This window comes from Geotrypetes seraphini, chromosome 17 (assembly GCF_902459505.1).
Source record: "Geotrypetes seraphini chromosome 17, aGeoSer1.1, whole genome shotgun sequence".
Classification (NCBI taxonomy): domain Eukaryota; kingdom Metazoa; phylum Chordata; class Amphibia; order Gymnophiona; family Dermophiidae; genus Geotrypetes; species Geotrypetes seraphini.
In genome coordinates, this window is record NC_047100.1 from 2,400,334 (window position 1) to 2,419,966 (window position 19,633).

The 19,633-nt window shown below is 43.5% G+C and overlaps 1 protein-coding gene across 4 annotated transcripts in view; it reads right to left on the reverse strand.

Annotated features, from left to right (window-relative positions):
* Positions 1 to 661: 661 nt before the first annotated feature.
* The window catches only part of PLXND1 (plexin D1), a 102,519-nt gene continuing 83,547 nt past the window's right edge, over positions 662 to 19,633 (reverse strand). For all 4 annotated transcript variants that reach the window (XM_033926041.1, XM_033926043.1, XM_033926045.1 and 1 more), the window contains exons 31-36: positions 15,284 to 15,388; positions 14,356 to 14,519; positions 12,432 to 12,579; positions 8,029 to 8,169; positions 5,685 to 5,759; positions 662 to 3,782 (exon numbers count right to left, since the gene is read on the reverse strand). In XM_033926041.1, the coding sequence (XP_033781932.1) occupies positions 3,666 to 3,782; positions 5,685 to 5,759; positions 8,029 to 8,169; positions 12,432 to 12,579; positions 14,356 to 14,519; positions 15,284 to 15,388 (750 nt within the window). In that variant the 3' untranslated portion in view covers positions 662 to 3,665. The remainder of the gene's footprint in view (positions 3,783 to 5,684; positions 5,760 to 8,028; positions 8,170 to 12,431; positions 12,580 to 14,355; positions 14,520 to 15,283; positions 15,389 to 19,633) is intronic.

Below are 19,633 nucleotides of genomic sequence, written 5' to 3' on the forward strand. Positions count from 1 at the left end.
TTCCCTGGCCATGCCTCCTTTTTTGAGAGTTGTGCAATAGAAGGGATATGTACCACTTTCTAGCACATGCATACAAAAAGTTGAGTGTAACAGTCAATTGTCGGAAATTAATTGGCTTGTTACACAAATATGTGAACGTCAACCTAATTGTTTAACTTAGGATGCCATCTGCAGACCTTGGGTCTAGTTCATGTACATTAAGTCAGGAGAGAAAGTCCTCACAAGTGCCTCACTCTTCCTTGATGTATAAATGCTAGACTGCAAAGTACTCATATACCAATATAGCTTGACCTAAATTAAAGGAACAGGAAAATCAAGACATCTAAAATCTGCTGTACCAGCAAGGGCTGCTTTTGGTGGTCAAATTCATTCACCCTCTTCCTCCAAAACAGCTCTAAATTTTCCATAAGACAGAGTATCTGTCATATTGCCTTACCTCTCCTCCTATGAATAGGCTGTATATATGAGAGCCGGGGCAGTGCTGGACTTGTATCCTGAGGCTGAGTGGCTGCCTGAATATAAAATGCAATTTCCCTAAATAAGTGAAGAGCTTTCTGTTACAGTGACTGATGGGTTCATCGTGGCCAGAGTCCACAGTGCAAAGATGACACTTAATGCCACAAACTCTCTCCACATAGGGGTGTAGTAAAGAGATCACAAAGAACCAACACTCTCAAAATTTACTGCGCAGCAAACATATTCCAGCTAAAAGACCTAGAGCCCCTGACAAAAGCACAATGGAGATTCATGGGGCTATTCAAAAACCAGCTTTCTCATTAAAGATCACTTCAAGGTAGGAAAAAGCCTCAGAGCCCCTCCTCCACCAGCCGACACAGCGGCTGTTAAAAGTGGAGACAATCACGGGGTAAAGTTAAGTCACTGGCATAAAAAACCTCCTCGATTGATAGTTTGCATTGCACAAGGCTTTTTCTGATTCAAAATAAAGCCGCCATGAAAAACAGTCGATTTTGAAGGAGTACTTATTTGGAGTTGAAAGCACACCAATGGTGGCCAGCGTTTTGCTAAACCTCAGCTGCCTCAGGATGTGAAGGTGTTATTAGTCTTTTCCAGGCGCTCCACCTCTTGTAGTAAAGAGATGCTAGATGAAATCTTCATTATGTTTTATTATAAAGATAATTTATAAAAGTTTCCCAGCTTCCCTCAGTACAAAGGAAAATACATACAACTGTGTTCTGGTTCAAAGCTGATCCTATAATACAAAGGTTTCAAGTTCAGACCAGCAGTGCAGTCCACCTTCCCCACTTGCACTCACATCCATGCGCTCTTTGCATTTCAAATCCCCTCAAATCATTAGTCTGGCGACTTTTGCTTTTCCCCATTTTGAGGGCACACACAATTATGTTGCAAATCGTGTGCACCTGAGAACTAAGGCTGAAAATGAGATGTGCATTCATTTGAAATACTTCCCACGAGCACTGTGATCCTATGGAAAGTGAGCTTTAGGGAACCAAAGGTTTCGAGTCAGTGGTAGAGCTGGTCGCTGGCTGTGTTCACAGGATCAGGCTTCCACTGTGGCATTTTAGGCACAAGAAAGCTGCGACCACTCTTCATGACCTTGGAGTGATGACACATCATTTCTGTGCCTTATTACCAACACTTTAGGGACATGGCAGTTCTTCTACAAAAGAAGCGTGACCTATTCTGTGGGTCACTTCAATTTTTTATTATATTAAATGACTACAACTAGCACAGGGCTTGGAAGTAAGAATTTAAAACAAAACTGTTCACCATTTGCCCTTTCCTGAGTCACCTAGGACTATGTAGATCCTGTTAGTTAGTTATTTTCTTTTCTTATAAGTTGCTTCTATCTGAAGCGGTTTACATTCAGGTAATCTAAGTGTTTCTCCCTATCTAACCTGATGGGCCCCTCTATCTTCCTTTCTACTGGTTCGTGCACTGGCCAGTCTGATTCCCACTGGCACTCCATGTGACTCACTAAAGAGATCCTTCACCTTGGGGTATTTCCAATAAAAGTCTTGTTTTCTTCAACAACACTACGAGTGTTTTGGTAGCACTAGTCAAGCACAAGTCAATATAACACCTGCTGACAGCCATGGCTCTATTCTTAAAACGGCAAAGTGTTACCTCTTAGCCTGTATACTGTCAGTGTGGGGATATTTTTCTGTTTTCTTCTTTTGCAAGCCACTTAACCTGCCCTTGACCCAGGTCCAAAATAAATACAGTACTTGTAAACTGCTTCAATTGTAAACACAGAAAGTCTATCAAGTCCCATCCCAGGCCCTTAACCAGTTGTGGTAACCCTTAAAAACGTTTCCTTCCTTTGATTTTGCCTCATCTTATCTCACCAGCACAGTTTTCTTCTTCAGGTGGAGATGGCCTTTGTTCACAGTTTGTTCTGAGTTACATATTCCTAGTTTTCAAAGCTGTTGGGGGTCCTCTCATCAGAGCAAAGCCCCCCCCCACGTCTATCTTTCTTCTTGGGATCATGTTGCATTACCTATACATTGCCTATGATCAATTTATGTCAGAAAATACCTATCGGCAAGAGCGAGGCTCCAGTGAAGTAATCTAGCAGAGCTCGAGCGGTGTGCTACAATTGGCCTAGAATTCATGGAGTTTGCTTTCCACTTAATAAATAACAAAATGTCATGTCTTCAAATGTGGAAGCTCTCCCGTGTTTTAGGACAATAAAAACCCCACCCCCACCACCATCCTGGTCTGGGTTTTAGATGTCCTTGAACAGAAAGTTCCACATGAATGAACTGAATTCTTCCTTGAAAGGAACAGTCCTGATGGGGGTGACAGATCCCAGACAGGCAGGGGGTTGGGGATGTCTTCAGCAACCTTGAACCCGTCCTAAGGGAGGGTGCAGGTAGTAGAGAAACAAAGAAGCTCTTTGGTGTCTGCAGCTGTTTCTTCTCTTCGTAATACAGTCTCTGGTCTGTGAATGTCATACCAGCACGAACTCAGTCAATTCCTGGTTTACCATCTACCCTGCTTGTGCCCTTTTGCCCTTACCATTCAGTTGGTTTGTAAGAGGGCATCAACGAACAGCTTCTGGTGACAGGGGAACTGATTGAAGAGTGGATAAACACAGACTGACATGTACACATGCAAAGCATACCTTCATACCCCCAACATCTGCAAAACACAGACATCATACTATACACACACACACACACACTCTTTAAAGCTCAGAAGATACATTATGAAATGTTTTTTTCCACTTCATACAATACACAGTGGTAGCTACATCTCTGCTATGTGAGTACGAGTGATGCCTCCCACCCCCACTGCTCAGGTTCCAGCTCTCAAAGCTGTCTCGATTCCTCAGGTGGTGGTCACTGCTTCCTGCATTCCAATATCAAGACAAGCCCAAGTGTCACCCATATGACCATCATCTCTAAAGCCTCCTTTCACAAGCTCTGAACCTGTTGCCCAGAGAAAGCTCGGATTGGGACCTTCATCAGCTGGAACCTGAGAGTTGGCAGAGTCTCTTCATTTGGTCCTCATGCTCCAGCAGAAGAAGGCAGATAAACGAGAGGTTCTGGGATAGTTTTTGTTCTCTGCTGGCCAGTTTGACCTGTTAGTCCAGTGGTGCAGTTCAGAATGAAGGGCCTGGTAGTCCATAGCGGCTTGTGCAGCTGGTCGGCCCAGAATTCTCGGTTCCCTGCCGAGTGGCCTTAGGCTTCACTGCAGCACTCAAAGATGTTATCTTCCATGAATGCTATCACCTGCTCCAGCTTGTGCTGTAGCTGAGTCCGTCGCGTGGTCGCATTTCCTTCCAGTGCATTTACTATCTGTAAAACATGGAAACAAGACCAGATCCTAAGAGGGTAAAGAAGCCATTTTATTCCACTGACTGAAAAGGTACACAGCCACCATATTACCCAGTTCCAGGAGGGAGACTTTTGGGCTAATCCTGGTTCTGAGCTGCTCACAGTCGCGGGCTGAAATGTCCCTGGCTATTCAACCCCGGGGCCTGTGTAGCTCCTGGCAATGAGCATCTAGGCCTCAGCAGTCACCCGGAAGTTAACTGGGCGCTGGTATCCAATTGATTAGGATAATTTTTATGCCATTAACTAGCTACGTTTGTGCTCTGCCCCTGGCCCACTCCCAACCTAGCTGTTTAGGGGATGGACGGTTAGCTGGAATCTTCTAAGGCATGAACCGGTTAAGTGGTGTTGAACATCCCCAGCCAGCCTCAGGCAAGCCATTGAAGTGGTCAAGATTCTCAGTTTGACTATCAGACCCTGTGATTCTATCCATTGAAATCAATCAGTGCTGGAGGATGAGGTTCTCAGAAATCCAGGTCTGGCCTAAAAGCTGCAACAATCTGTATCACACTTGTATACTATGTTTACCATGCTAAGCTATGCCATGCCATGCCATGCCGTGCCATGCTATGTTCACCATGCAATACTAGCCATGCTTGTCATACAAGGCCCGTCATGCGATGTTACACCAAGCCATGTTTGTCATGTTATGCTTTACCATGCTTTGTTATGTACGTAAACTTGTAACCCCTTCTGAGCTCTCCTGGGATATAAAACCAAATAAATAAATAAAATCTCCTTCTCAGAGCTGGGTAATTTTGCAGTTATCAAAGTGGGTGAAATACAAATGCTGTCCAAGTAAGTACAGCACTATCAAAGTACTCTCAGTGGGAGACGATGCTTTCGGCTTCTGCTTTGGGTTTCTTGCACTCCCAAAGAGCTTTTGCTGTGCTCCACCAGCGAATCCTGTGCTCCTGCTGCAAACTTCAAGGCATTACATTAGGCTACTCCTTGCCATGCCCCGCCCCCATCAGCCTGTTCTCGTCAGTCAGGAGGGTATCTGTGGATGCCCCCTCCCGATGCAATCTGAAGAGGAAGCTTTTCAAAACCCGGACAAAGTGCTGGGGTTTGAAAAGCCAGCTGGATGCCCGGAGACGTCTAGTAACCCTACTCCATCATACTTGTCAAATTTGATTCTTTTCTATACATCGAAATCATTACATTCGTTAGATGCTAACTGTTCAGTCCTTATGAGTCTTCTTTATCACCCCTAAGTTATGGAACAATCTCCCTCCACATGTTCAGAGCATCTCAGTTTTCTTGGCTTTCAGAAAAGTGTTACAGACCTATTTCTTTGAATACACCATAATTGTACAGTGGAGCCCTGTAGGGAACATATAGCACAATCTTCTAGACTCTATGCTAGTTGTCTTTTTTCCTTTATTTTAATTTTATGGAGTTATTTTCTCTCTGTTTGCTTTTAGACTGTAAATCTCGCAGCTCGCTATACAATCACCAATTCTTGTTATTTTTTCCTTCTTAAAATTTCTGTAAATCGTGCCGAGCTCTATCTTTATAGAGAAGATGCAGTATATAAGCTTAAGGTTTAGTTTATCACTTTGGCCGTATGAATTGTGTATACTAAGTACTGTAAAGAAACATAGACATAGGGCCAAGCAGGTTCCCTGGAGTCCTGAGGCTTGCCTGTCCCTCACGAGTGAAAATGTGGAAACAGCACCACCCACTGGTAGGAGTGTAGGTGGAGGATTCCCATGCTCAGGAACAACGCCTGATAAAATGAATTTCAAGCTCTCCCTGCTTTTCTAAATCACCAGCTTTCTGGCTGTCTTTTACTATTTACCAGGTAAGCAAGTGAACAACACTCACCCACTTCAAGTCTGACATGTGTAAATGATTCAAACTTACTGGTGTGCGGTACTTCTTGGCGTATTTGTAAATTTCAGCCAGAGCCACGTTAGTATTAAATTCATTTCGATATTTCTGTAAAAAAAAACAAACAAAAAAAAAACACACCTGGATTTACAACACATACAGGAGAGGGAGGCCAAGGTGTTACCTCTTTCAAAACTGAGGAGAATTTTCATACTCCACTGGGAGTGACATTCTGGTCACTTGCAGAAGTGGACACATAAGTGATGTAAATGACCGCATTTTGGATACAGCAGCTCTATAAGTATGTGCCAATACTTTGCAAGGGGGGGAGGGGGTGTTCACAAGGGTGGAATTTGGGCAGTGGGGTAGGGAGCACACTGACATGCATAGAGATAAGTTCACATTCTCTGGATCTGACCAGTTTCTTCTGATTGTGATGTCACAAATGACATCATAGAAGCGGCATTAGCCAATCAGATTCTAGCCCAATATGCATTGAAAGCAGTGCTTGCAAATAGATCTCATGCATATTCATTGGGGACATCCTGAAAACCCGACTGAATTCCAGCCCTCGAGGACCGAAGTTGCCCACCCCTGTTCTAGCCCATAATGGTGCTTCTTCTGGTCCTGGCAGAGGAAGGACCAGTATGAAAGTGAGAAGAAAGGAGTATGCAGGGAAAGGTTTACTTCACGCTGGATTGCTACTCGTCATGTGCCCTCCTAACCTACTGCAGAAGAGATTCAGGGAGCGCCTTTTACTATGAAGGCACAGCCATCTCTCAGCCTCTCCTCACCCGCAGCGCCCAGGGGGTATTAGCTGTCATTCACACTTCCCTGCCCCCCCCCCCCACCGCTGTACCTTTTAAACTTCTGCTCACGTCGGTGTCGGCTCGCCCTTTGACGTCACTTCCTAGGTGCAGGTCCCGGAAGTGACATCAGAGAGAGCGCCGATGCCAACGCAGGCAGCAACCTTGCGCTAAAAAGGTACGGGAGAAGGCAAGGGTCTAGTATGCACAGTTTAGCTCCACCAAGAGAGGTGGGGATGGAGGTGTTTCCAGGACGCTCTTAAACTTCATGTGCTCTGTGCTGATACTCAACTATTCAGTGCATAATCTGGTCGTCATAAAAAAAATAAAAAATTAATTGGGCGATTGGTGCCTCTCTTCTTAGGCGCAATTCATCACATAGTAACATAACTTAGTAAATGATGGCAAATAAAGACCTGAACGGTCTGCCAATAAGTTATACTCATTAAAAAATACATGATTAAATAAAATTGTCTCTTTTCTGGGCCATAGACTAAAGTCCACCTGGTCTTGTCCTAGGTTCCAACTCACTGCAGCCTCTCCAACCATCCTGTTGTCTGCAGGACATCTACCGTAAAGTCTGGCCAGCAACATCCTAGCAGCGCCTGACTCCAAAGTGGAGAAGGACTTGTGTGATTCTCTAAAGGATTTAGGTGCCTTTAAAACCCTAGCCTACATTACAGGTGCCCAAGTTTAAGTTAGGCTCGATTTTGTAATAGACACCTAAGTGTGATTGACAAGAGACAGACCTTTTACAGACTTTCCCTCTCTGTGTCTTTTGGAAAGCGGCTGGGAAATAGACCTCGACCCTTCCTTAGCTCAGGGCTATTAGTGACTCATTCCCACTGTCTGCTCCCTGGCTTCTCTGCACAGTGTTCACTGCATTTCTCATTCTTTGTCCACTATGAGTATTCTATCACAGAGTATTTGAGCTTTCTTTGGCAGGTAGACACCGATGGGCTGTGGTGTTGGAGAACAGGAGATTCCGCCTGTGTCACGCCCCGTTCCACCTCACACACATGGACGTGACGCAATTACATCGTGCGCACGTACACACGATGTCCCTGTGCAGGCGCGGACGCCCCCTTCCTGACGGGAAGCTTTTCAAAACCGTGACAAAATGCTGGGTTTTGAAGCTGTCCGGACCCCCAGATATGTCCGGGGAAATCCGGACGTCTGGTAACCCCACATCTACACGCTGATGGATGGATCTCAAAGACATGACCTAAAACTCCAAACGGAATCTCACAAATACTCGCACGCCACCGCAAATAGAACCTGAATTACTACCACATTCTCCGACTACAAACATGCACTCACTTACTAAGAAAGCTATCTTACCTGCAAGTGATATCTACACTGAATGTGCTGGAATTAAATCCACCCTATGCCCACTAAGTCAGTATTTTATGTCTGCAGGTTATGTCAAACCCCTTTGTCTTTACTGTAAATGCTGTAGAACCTGTATTTCTCACCTAAGTATGTCCTAACTGTACTATGAATGTGCTCTTGTAACCCGTTGGGAGGACGGGCTAAATAAATGATGTTTTTCTAATCCTTTTTACACTTACTCGGGACTCCTGTGCCAGATGGGCATTCATTTCTTGCTCACTGAGAGGCACCATTTCCCGGATCTCTTTGTAGTATCTCTGCACAATTTTTCTATATTCAGGGATTTCCTTGGCATATAAAAGCTTATTGGTGGGCGAGTCCTAGAGAAAGGGAGAGAGCAAGGAACTTGTTATTGGCTTGTATCACAGACAGGAAAATGGCATCCGTTTTCTTTTTTTGCAGTTCTCGCACAGTGAGACTGCACTAACATCTTGAGCCTCGCTGGAGGTCGCTGTGCGAATGGAATGCTGGCCGCAGTTTTCATGAGCTGCTCCCACGGCCCCTGGAATGTGTGAGAGCATCCTGCTTAGAGACTGATTTTCTTCCCCTGTCGCCTCCTCCTCCCCCAAGTGATTTATTTGATTGTCAGTGGGATGCAATCATTTTTAATGACTGTGTGTTTTTACTCTTTTCTAATATTCAGATGCTCAAAATAATAACTATAGCAACAGGTCCTTCATCGGTCAGTACTCAGGAGGGTAAAATACTATTCTAACCTGTCCCCTACACTGGACATTTCAGAACATAAAAATGCCATTTGGGATAGAGCATCACTCAGCATCCAACAATATTAAGTAGAACAAATTCTGTAGCTCCTCTACAACGTTTCAGGCTCTGGGCTACTGGTATGACTATGGGGCTCATAATCAAATCAGAAATATGTCTAAAAACCTGTCCAAATCGGCACTTGGTCATCCGAGCGCTGATAATCAAAATGGGCTTTTAGACATACCCAGACACTTTTTAGGCCTCTGAATTCTGCTGTGTGCCCAGAGCTTAAAGGAACGTTTTTGAAGGATGTGGGCCGATCTAGACTTAGTCGTCCTGCAGGGATAATCGAAAGTTTTACGAGGCTGCCTGGATGGAACTTATACGTTGTGACTTAGGCCACTAAACTAAACTAAACTAAACCTTAGGTTTGTATATCGCATCATCTCCACATTCGTAGAGCTCGGCGCGGTTTACAGGAGATGGGATAGAAAGAAACTGTAATGAAGGGTTAGAGGTCCGAGTATGAAGAGTTTTTAGAGGGCTAGAATGCCAGAGATGGAGTAGGTATCAGATTTTTTAGAATAGCCAGGTCTTCAGGCCATCTAAAAATAGGTCTAAGTGCCCAGAAGGTATCCAAAGTGACTAGATAACCACTACAGACACAAAGTACAGACCCCCACACACTCCCCCCCCCCACACCGCCATAAAAATCAGAATAAAAACGCGCATATCTGCATCCAGAGCATTATCACCTCGCATCGTAAAGCCTAGTAGAGCTGCGGGGTGGGCTAGTGAACCATAGGAGGACCCAGGCCCATAAGCCACTGCATTCATGGTGGAAAAATGCGAGTCCACAAAAATAAAAAAACCCAAACCCTACTGTACTGCTATATAGGTGCCACCTGCAACCATAAGGGCTATTGGGGTGGTAGACAGGTGGGTATAGTAGGTGTTGGGGGTGTTTTTGGGGGGCTCATCATAACCTATAAGGGAGTTCTGGTGAGATGTTTATGTGGCACCCTTTTTGTGAAGTTCACAGCAGTGCCCTGTAAGGTGCGCCACTACTCTGTTACCATGTCTGAGTGGCCAGTCCATCATTGTGCTGGCCCCTATCACGTCCAAAAGGTCTTGCTCTAGGCATTTGGGACTTGGACAATTTTTTGGACGAGAATGTGGTATAAAGATAAGCGGCTGGACGTAGAAGTAGACGATTTTCGAACAAAAAAAAAAACCAAAAATTGGGGGATGTATTTTTCGAGAATGGACTTTGGACGACTAGCGCCCTAGGTCCAAAACAGACATAGACGTTTCTTTTTATTATGCCCCCTCCATGACAATATCGCAGCACAATTTTCCCTTCTTCCACTGAGTATTATCGTGCACTTCAGGCACCAACTTTCCACCCCAGAAGTGGCTGCATATCCATATGTGACTCTGCAGAATTTTAATTGTGAATTGCAGTGGGTTTCTAACTGGATGAAAAGCATGTTCTAAGTAAGTGATGGAGTTATAAATCACATGCACTTATTAGCTGTGGCCCCTATGAAAATGCTTCTGAAGTTAAGGCGGTCAAGCCAATGTGTTAAACATTTCTCAACTTATTCTGGCCCTGGGAGAACCGATGACCTCTGTATCCAGTTCTGAGCAAGCAGGGCAGCTTCTGTGGGGTCCCCGAGCCAGTGTAGAGCCGAAGGAGGCATAACATAACAGCGGGCATTAGAGCCGGCGTGGTTCTGAGGCTAGGGCTAGTTATTCCCTCAAATTTAATTATTCCCTTTTTTTTCCTTAGTGATGTGTTTCTCAAAACTTTTCCATCTGTTTTCTGACTTCCAGTGACCTTCTCTCAGGTCTAATCTCTATCTTTGACGCAGACAGATGGCAGAAATCATGCACTGGAAAAGGACTCACTAGATCTCACAAGAATATTAATCTGTCCCAGAAGACGTTTCCTGGTGTGGAGCACTCCATCACGACACGATGCCGCAGATTCAGTCAGTCTTAGGACTGACCTTATGGCCTCGGGAAATGAACCTTGTTAATGCTGATGCCAAGTTCTGTACAATTAAGCATCTCCCTTTTTTTTGCAACTCTGACTCCAGCAGAACTGTAGCCTCAGGCAGTGCACGAGTATTGTGTTACAGAGACACTTCCTGAAGTCATGCTCCAAGAGAGCTCCTTCAGTCCAAAATCACCTTTCCACTCCAGAAATTCCCGCAGTTGGCCAGGAGAGTTACAGAGTCACATCATCTTTATAAGTTGCATTGTTTCACTAGAAATAATAATCTCCACTAGAACCTTCACTAGAAATAATAACCTTCCCCCCACCCCCCCATTAAAGAAAACCAGAAGATTTAGGGTGTCATTTCCTAAGAGTTAACACAAGCTTGAAGAAAGAATCCACAGTCTCACTCAACCTCCAGGAAGAAGAAGAATCCAAGAAGAAGAAACAGAAATTGTAAATCCTAGCAAGCAACCAACCCCCCTTTTATTAAACCGCGATAAGAGTTATTAGCGCCGGGAGCCACGCAGAATGCTCCATGCGGCTCTCCATGCTCATAGGAACTCTGAGCCATCATGGTTTAGTAAAAGGGGGGGCAGAAGCACTGGGTTTTTTACAAGCCAGAAATGTGAGGGAGCACTTTGTGAGTATGTGATGTTCTATCTGTTGTAATGTATGTACTTTAGTGTGACCTGGCTTGGGAAAGGCGGGGTATCAATAAATATGTACAAATACATAAGAGATGTGGGGAAGGAGGGAGGCATTTCATCCAGAGCCAGACTCTTAAAATAAGACTTCAGCAGGAGACTCATCGTGTGCTTATTTGTGTCACTTATTTACTGTGTACCAAATTAGAGATGCACTGTTGGAGACCTACAAGGACCAATTTTTGTGGGTTTGGGAAGTTGTTTTTTTCAGAGATGGGTGGGTGATTATTTTCTACTTTAGTTTTTGTACATTTGGAAAAATTAAAATAAACTATATGAATATAAGAATAGCCTTACTGGGTCAGACCAATGGTCCATCAAGCACAGTAGCCCTTAATTCCTAAGTTTTGCTAAAATATTAATATCACATGTCAAACAATGCATGCCCCCTGAATTTCAATGGCTCCTATGTACTAACTATGGATTTAACACACATTTAACTCAAAATTACCATATATTAAAACATTAACGCAGTTCAGTAAAGAAAAGGTCACTATCTACAAATGCATCCACTCTGAACTCTGTTCCTTACCTGCAGGGAAGTTCTTAACCTGTGTTGGTGCATATCATAGCTCTATTTTAAACAACGGAGCTGAGAGATGGGGTTATTTATCTAAAACGCTCTGCAGAGAAGGATCATCAATCCGATGCTGGTCATTCCAAACTGTGAACTAAAAAAATAAAAGGGTGGCTTCAAGGCCAGATACTTCTCAGTTTATCCAAACGTCCTTTTCTGCATTTGGATAAACAAAGAAGCCGTTTATCTCCTCTTGGTCTTTTGCTTTGAGCTGGGAATTATTGATGCCCAAGGACATTTGGATAAACTGAGAAGTATCTGGCCTTGAAGCCACCCTTTTATTTTTTTAGTTCACAGTTTGGAATGACCAGCATCGGATTGATGATCCTTCTCTGCAGAGCGTTTTAGATAAATAACCCCATCTCTCAGCTCCGTTGTTTAAAATAGAGCTATGATATGCACCAACACAGGTTAAGAACTTTCCTGCAGGTAAGGAACAGAGTTCAGAGTGGATGCATTTGTAGATAGTGACCTTTTCTTTACTGAACTGCTGTTAATGTTTTAATACGTGGTATTTTTGAATTAAATTTGTGTTACATCCGTAGTAGCATGGCGTGCACTCCTGGCCTCTGCTTTATGGTACCGTACCTTTCCCAGGTGCAGGTCGGAGATGGAACAGGCATCAATGAAGACCTGGGCAATCACAGAGAGGCAGGCGTCCATGTGATCTGTCTTATCGATGTCAAACACAAACTGGGGGTTCTTCAGAATGTTCACCCAAAACCTGAGAGGTAGGCTGTGGGAATGGATGAAAAAGGGAGAGAGTGAGAGATCCCAAGACTGCATGGCATTTCTTAACACACGCAGCAGGTGGAGATAAGACACAACAAAGAAGTTGTAGGTGGGATCTTTTTCTTGGACTAAAATCCAATTGCTTTAATTTTATTTAGAGGCACACATGGGCCACCATTCAGACCTATTATTTTACCACTAACTTTGAGCATAGGTACCATCTTATGCAATGAGACCTAGTTACTAATAACTGCGGTTAGCAGTAAAACAGCCTGTCTTAATGGTAATCCATGTTGATAACTTCTTTATTTATTAAATTTTCTATACCATTCTCCCAGTTTACATTAATTTGTTCAGGTACTCAAGCATTTTCCCCTGTCTGTCCTGGTGGGCTCACAATCTATATAATGTACCTGGGATTAAGTGACTTGCCCAGGGTCACAAGGAGCACCACACTTAGTTTGTTACAATCCAGAACAAATAAGGTAGGTATTAAATTGTAAAAAGGTTTTTAAATTCATTTTCCCCCTTTTTACAAAAGCATAGCATGGTTTTTAGTGCCAGCCATGGCGGTAACAGCTCCTACGCTCATAGGAATTTTATGGTGGTGGTGGGGAGTTACCCTAGCTTTGTTTAGTCCTCTTTCCTGCCCACCCCAGACAAATCCTTTAATTTAGATCCGTTAGCCCTCTATAGATTAAGTTGGCTCTTCCATAATGAATTTTTCAATGCATTCTGAATATGTTTACTTTTGCTAAATATTATCCCTAACAATTCATTTCTGCTTTTTTTTTTCATCAGGCCTTCTAACTTCATTGAACTGGATCTTCTGGTGAACCTTTTGCCTTTCTTGTATTGTGAATCTCGTAGACCTATTAGGAAGTGGGCGACTAATAAAAACGGTGAAAGAATGAAACCAAATGAAGAAAACACGAGGGAAATTTTTCTCCATAGGGCATTTTCATCACCACATTTATCGTATTTCGTTATTGGGATTTACCACCTTCATGAAGAGATCTACCTAAGGTAATAAACTGCAGATACAGCTTGACATAGTAAATCGACCAAATATAAATCCAATCAACGAGGCAAACTTGGAGATGGCAAATTGAATCCCAGGAAAGGGACTAACATAAAAGAGCATCAGAAATATAAACAGTTAACTGCACTATGAAACAATTATTAAAATATATACCAGCATAGAATAATGTTCATATAACATAGATGCAATATTCACAATGCCATAAAAATACAAAGAGCCATGCATTAGAACATTGAAATAATATGGATATGATGGCAATTATGATTAATGGTAAAGAAATTATTTGCAGCTCATTGAGAAGCAAACATTAAATAATAGCATCAATCTATCAAATCATCTTAATGGCTTTTATAGAAATTTAGGAATCCCCAATTTCCTTGGACACTTTAACTTGTTTAGCTGCCATGGAGGGGGTGGTATGTGGGTGGCACATAGGCGGGGGCTCCCAATTTCATTCACTGGGTGAATTTCTTCATAAAGGCAATTCATAAATCCCATTAAAGAAAATAAATTAATTAATATCATATACAGTACTATAAGCTACACATGTCCCTTCCAAATTTAATGGGCTACACTTATACCTAGTGAAACTGTGGCCATATAAAGGTCTGGAAATTCTGGTATCATTATAGAATATGCTCCCGTGGCATGCTCAACCCCACAACAGAAGTGCCCCTTATGTGGGTGACACTCCAAGATAATCTCTGAGCTGAGGTGGTGGGGAAGGTTCCTTCTAACCTGTTGGTTTTCCAAATGTGCAAAGTATCTGGATCAGAAATTCCTCTTTTCTCTGCCTGCTCTTCTAAGAAGTCGAAGAAATACTTGATAGCCAGGGGCGGTTTCTCCTCGCGAATACTTAGTATGGCTGTGAATAAATCATCCAGGAATTTCTGCAGTGTACCCTGAGGAGCATAAGCAGAAAAGAGAAGTGTAGTATCGCTGCCTTCCACTTTCTGATAAGACCTAAGGAGCTCACCCTCAACCCAGAGTTGTCACTGAGCTATCACAGACCTACTAGGAAACTCCCTTCCATGGAAGAGACAGCAAAGTATTTGCCTGAAAAGGATACCGGACTGAAGACTTCTTTCTCCTTCCAGTCTAGTTTAAATCTGTTTCATCACACTTTACTGCTTGCTTAGTTCTTTCTTCAAATATTTTATCTATCTATCTAAGTATTTATAGCCTAAGTGGTTTACATTCAGCTACTCAAGCATTTCATAGGGGGTAACTTCTTCCTCTTTTGTTCTTTCACGTGCTGCGCCATAAGGCTCTGTTCTATCTCCTCTATTATTGAACGTTTTTCTTAGCACTTTGGTCATTCAATATTTCTACATATATGCAGATGATGTTTTTAGTTTATTATACTGATAAATCTGTTACAAATCTAAGGCCTCTGCAACAATGTCTGGATGCTACAGTTAGCTGGTTACAAGATAATCAAGTTGTTCTCAATCTGGAGAAAATGGTTAACTTGTTGGGTCTCCAATCTTATTCTACCTCCTTCGGTTAGTCCTGCTTGCGCCAAAGTTAAAAAGGTACGGGAAAGAGGCACATGGCAGGGGGTGGGGAAGAGAGAGGGCACTGCCACTGTGTGGCACCTCCTTTTAACTCTCACTGTTTCTACATTATTACTGTTCTCGGGGGAGGGGGGATAGCCCATTCCTACCTTGGTAGACAGCAACCTGGTCAAGTAGATCTCTGGAAGAACCTTCTTTCGGTGATTCTGTCTGTGGGACTTCCTTGTCTCGGCTAATTCATCCGTTGGAAGGACCTGAGTCAGCACAAAATGTACCTTCAATTTCTGGAGCATCATACAAAGGAACATTAAGAAACGCCATGCTGGCTTGGACCAAAGCCTGACTGAGCCTAGCCACCCATCTGCAAGAGTAGCCAGTCTGAGCCAGGGAAGGTCGTTTCCCAGCTGCTCATTCCCAGATGTGGGAAGTGACTCATTCTTATCCTAGGACACATCAATGGTGTTCAAAGCAGCCAATCAGCAAAATGATGCGTTCTCATTGGTTATTCTTATCCCCAAATAAATATCTAACCGATTAAATCCATCATATAGAAAATGCTACACTCTTTTATGGTCGTTCAAGGGCCATAATGAATCCAAGTGTTAGATCTGAATTTTGTTAGGAAATTCACATCTCTTCATGCTGTTACAAAATGATCGTGTGATCATCTCCTCATCTCTGCTGAGGAATATGATTGATGACCAAAAAAACGCAAGTCTGCAAAAGAATGCCTCGCAGTTACACAAGGCGTCAATAAAGGTTCTTCCATTCGTCGTCTATTTCTACTGTTCTTATGTTCATTCATATGGATCTGGAACATTCTTGATGTCTGTCCAACGTAAATCTTCCTACATGGATACAGGATGGAGAAATTGTTTTCATAAGCTCAGCCACCATTGATGTGTCCCCTTGATGAGAACGAGTAGACAGCTTCAACAGTGAATATAAAAATATAGGATTTGAGACTGAAGTTTGAGTAAAGATAAATTAATTGATTTGGTATATTTTTAGGAATGTAAGGTCCATGGCATTTTCCTGATGCAGATGTTTGAGAAGTGTGAGATGCTGGCCAGCATTGGAGCTGAAATAATATTTCTGCTGTTTCATAAGGAAGGCTTTATGGATTTGATAAGTACAAGTTTAAAGAATGCTGGAACGACATTCAGAGCTTTTTCCTTCCTTTACATACATATTTAAAGAAAGACTGATAACTCACAGGTGACCCTGTATCAAGTAGAGATTGTTTCTGAATTTTGTTTTGAGCAACATACTTCACTTTCTCAATTGTTTGGCTGTAGAAACATAGCAAGCCTTGAAACCAACTGTTCCTATAATTAGCATCCCAAGAGAAACATAACCAAGAGATATCTAAAACATCTGATTTTCTAGAAGGGTGGGGGTCACAATAATCAGTGATGGGGAGGGAGAGGGAGGACATTGACTATAGATGAGAAGGTTTAGGGCAGGTAAGAGTAGCCTGATGGATAGAGTAGTGTGCCCAGTTCAAATCTGGCCGACAATCCATGTGACCTTGGACAAATCAAGATTGTGAATCCTCCAAGGACAGAGAAAGATCTACTGCACCTGAGTGAAACTTAGCAAGTAAAATGCGTAATTACTGGTTTGTTGCCTTGAGAATGAATGTGTCTGTTGGGCAGACTGGATGGGCCACACAGGTCTGCCATCATTTACTATGTTACTATGAGGGTAAGTCACATTGGGCTGCTACTGAAAAGGGCGTGAGCTAAATCCAAACTAGCAGTTAATGTATTAGTTAGAAGTATCCATTGCTGATCGCTCTAAGCGTTGTGGAGGAGTGTGCATGCTGTGACTCCCTGAAGGGTTGGTGCCTGGCAGGGAAAGCAATGCTTGTGGCGGAGAGTTTGCATCCTGCCCCATCTTGGAACCCACCAATCTGGATCCAACATCGCTCCCCTCCACTTTCCCTACTTGCCTGCCTTGGTTCTGCATACCTTCCTCTGTCTCAATCACCCCCCCAGTCTACATTCAAACTTGTCTTACATGACAGCGATGCCCAGTAGGAGAAATAATTCACTCATACTACCTGCTTCTGGCCCTGCAGCTTTCCTTCTGCTGTGTCCCGCCCTGCCAGAAACAGGAAGTTGCATCAGAAAGGCCGTGGCACAGCAGAGAGAAGGCTTTAGGGCTGACTGCAGGCAGTACATGTGAATAGCTGCTGCTGCCTGTGATCTCTGGTGCTACAGAGTTAAATCTGGTGGTGGGGGGGATACTGAAGGGGGAGTGGCTGGGGGAGAGGAGATGGAGGGAGAGATGCCAGACAACAGGAGGAAGAGAAAGAAAGAGATGATGGGCTGAAGGAAGAGATTGCGTATGTGTAATGAGTGGGGAGGGGGGTGTGACAGTGTGTGTCTTTGTGTGTGTACAGGATATGGGGATGTATTGCGGAGTGACTGACACTTTTTTAGGATAAGGGATAAAGGACTGAATGTGTGTCTGCTTAAGGACAAGTGTGCACGTGGGGCAGTGTGGAAGCAGTGAGAGTGTTGTGTCATTTCAGTAAATACATGTCAAAATGTATTCTGTCATGAATTACCATATTGCATTCCACAGGGAAATAACAGAAAAGTTTTGCTCATAGCAACCTGGGCCTTAGAGGGAACCATGACCAAAATTTTAACTTCCTCCCACACATTCAGCCTTATATTAAGTGCTGCAAACCGTGCAGCCCGGTGGAGATTTAAACTGGTTAGTTACCAATATCATTTATCTGGGGTAGGGTTACCATATTTGTCAAGCCATAGAAAAGGATACTTGACCCCACCCACAGTGCCCTGCCTCCCAGTAGCCTGGCCCCTAACCTGCCCCCCCCCAGCGTAGTCTCTCTCTCTCTCTTTCTAGCCCCCCATCTGGGCCACCCCAGAGTCAAGTATGGCTCTCTGAGTCTCCCATGTTCCCTATATATCTCTTCCAGTGTTACAATTTTAAAACTTTAGCAAGCCGGCAGCATTAGGGACATAATCCTGCTACTGTCAGCCTGCCCCAGATACCTCCACTTTGCAACACTTCCTGTTCCCGCGTATGCGGGATTCTGCAGAACGAAAGTTTCCAGAGCAGGCTGATGGCAACAGGATCATATTGCCAATGCTGCTGGCTGCCCACAGTTTTGAAATTGCAGCACTGAAAGAGGTATGTGGGGACAGGGGAGCTTTGATAGGGCGCTGGTCTTTGACCAGAGGGCTGCCGCGTGAGTGGACTGCTGGGCACAATGGACCACTGGTCTGAGCCAGCAGCGACAATTCTCATGTTCTTATTTACCTGATTCTAAGATGGAGGCGGGACTGGAGAGAGTGAGTTCAAAACCCAGACAAACTCCCTCTAGTCCAGGAAACCGTCTCTAAAAAGAGGACATGACTGGGTAACCCTAATCTGGGCCATCAGCAATCACAACATTATCTAAGGACTCCTGTCTGACCTCTTCGGTTCCCAGATTCTAAAGGTGCAAAGCAGAAATTCCCCCCCAGAGAGTGGATTAGGTTTAAAAGAGAACGTTTTCCAGGAGCTGTGAGTTGAGTGAACATAGTGTGAACATGTGAAAACCCAGAAAATTACAACGTCTTGAGTTTAATCTCTTACAATCGCATGAAGCTTCATTTTTAGCCACATCCTCCCCCTGTACTACATGGGTTTAATTATCTCTGTAATTCATACAATAATGGTTCAACCACATAGGCTCTGACCCATGAACGGACCTGATCCTGGGCCACAGCTGAGGACATGTGGAATGCATCCCCAATCTTGCCTTTGATATGTAACAATTTCCATGGAGTGTCTGCTAATGAGCTGGAAAGTTTCTGAAACTTCAGAAAGAGTGGGCTTTGCTTTGAAGATTTCATGTTCTTTTTGATACTATGGAATAGATTCCGGTTAAGAAGTTGTTCTCTGGGGAAAGTACACTCAAGACAGAATTTTCGTGACTTTTATTTTAGCTGTCAATGGTATTGAAAGGGATTGTGACTTGTAGACCACCTTTACAAAGTTCTACAACCACATTCAAAGTGGTTTACATGCAGGCTTCAAGCATTTTCCCCATCTGTCCCAGTGGGCTCACAATCGGGCAGTGGAGGATTAAGTGTCATACCCAGGGTCACAAGGAGCAGTGTGAAGTCTGAACCCACAACCTCAGGGTGCTGAGGCTGTAGTTCTAACTCTCCTCCAATACAATATCAGAAATGAGCCAAGTATAGAACAAAGAAGCCATTGTGACATCACTGCTGAGGTTAGCTCTTGGGCATTGGTGGAATGAGGCGCGATGACATCACAATCTCAGCTCTGGAATGTTGCTACTCTTTGAGTTTCTGCCTGGCATTATAACATCAGGGAAAGGGATTGTGACTTATATACCACCTTTTTGTAGTTATAGAACACTCGAAGCAGTTTACATACAGGTACTTCAAACATTTTCCGTATCTGTCCTGGTGGACTCAGAATCTTATCTAATGTACCTGATTTTTTTTTTT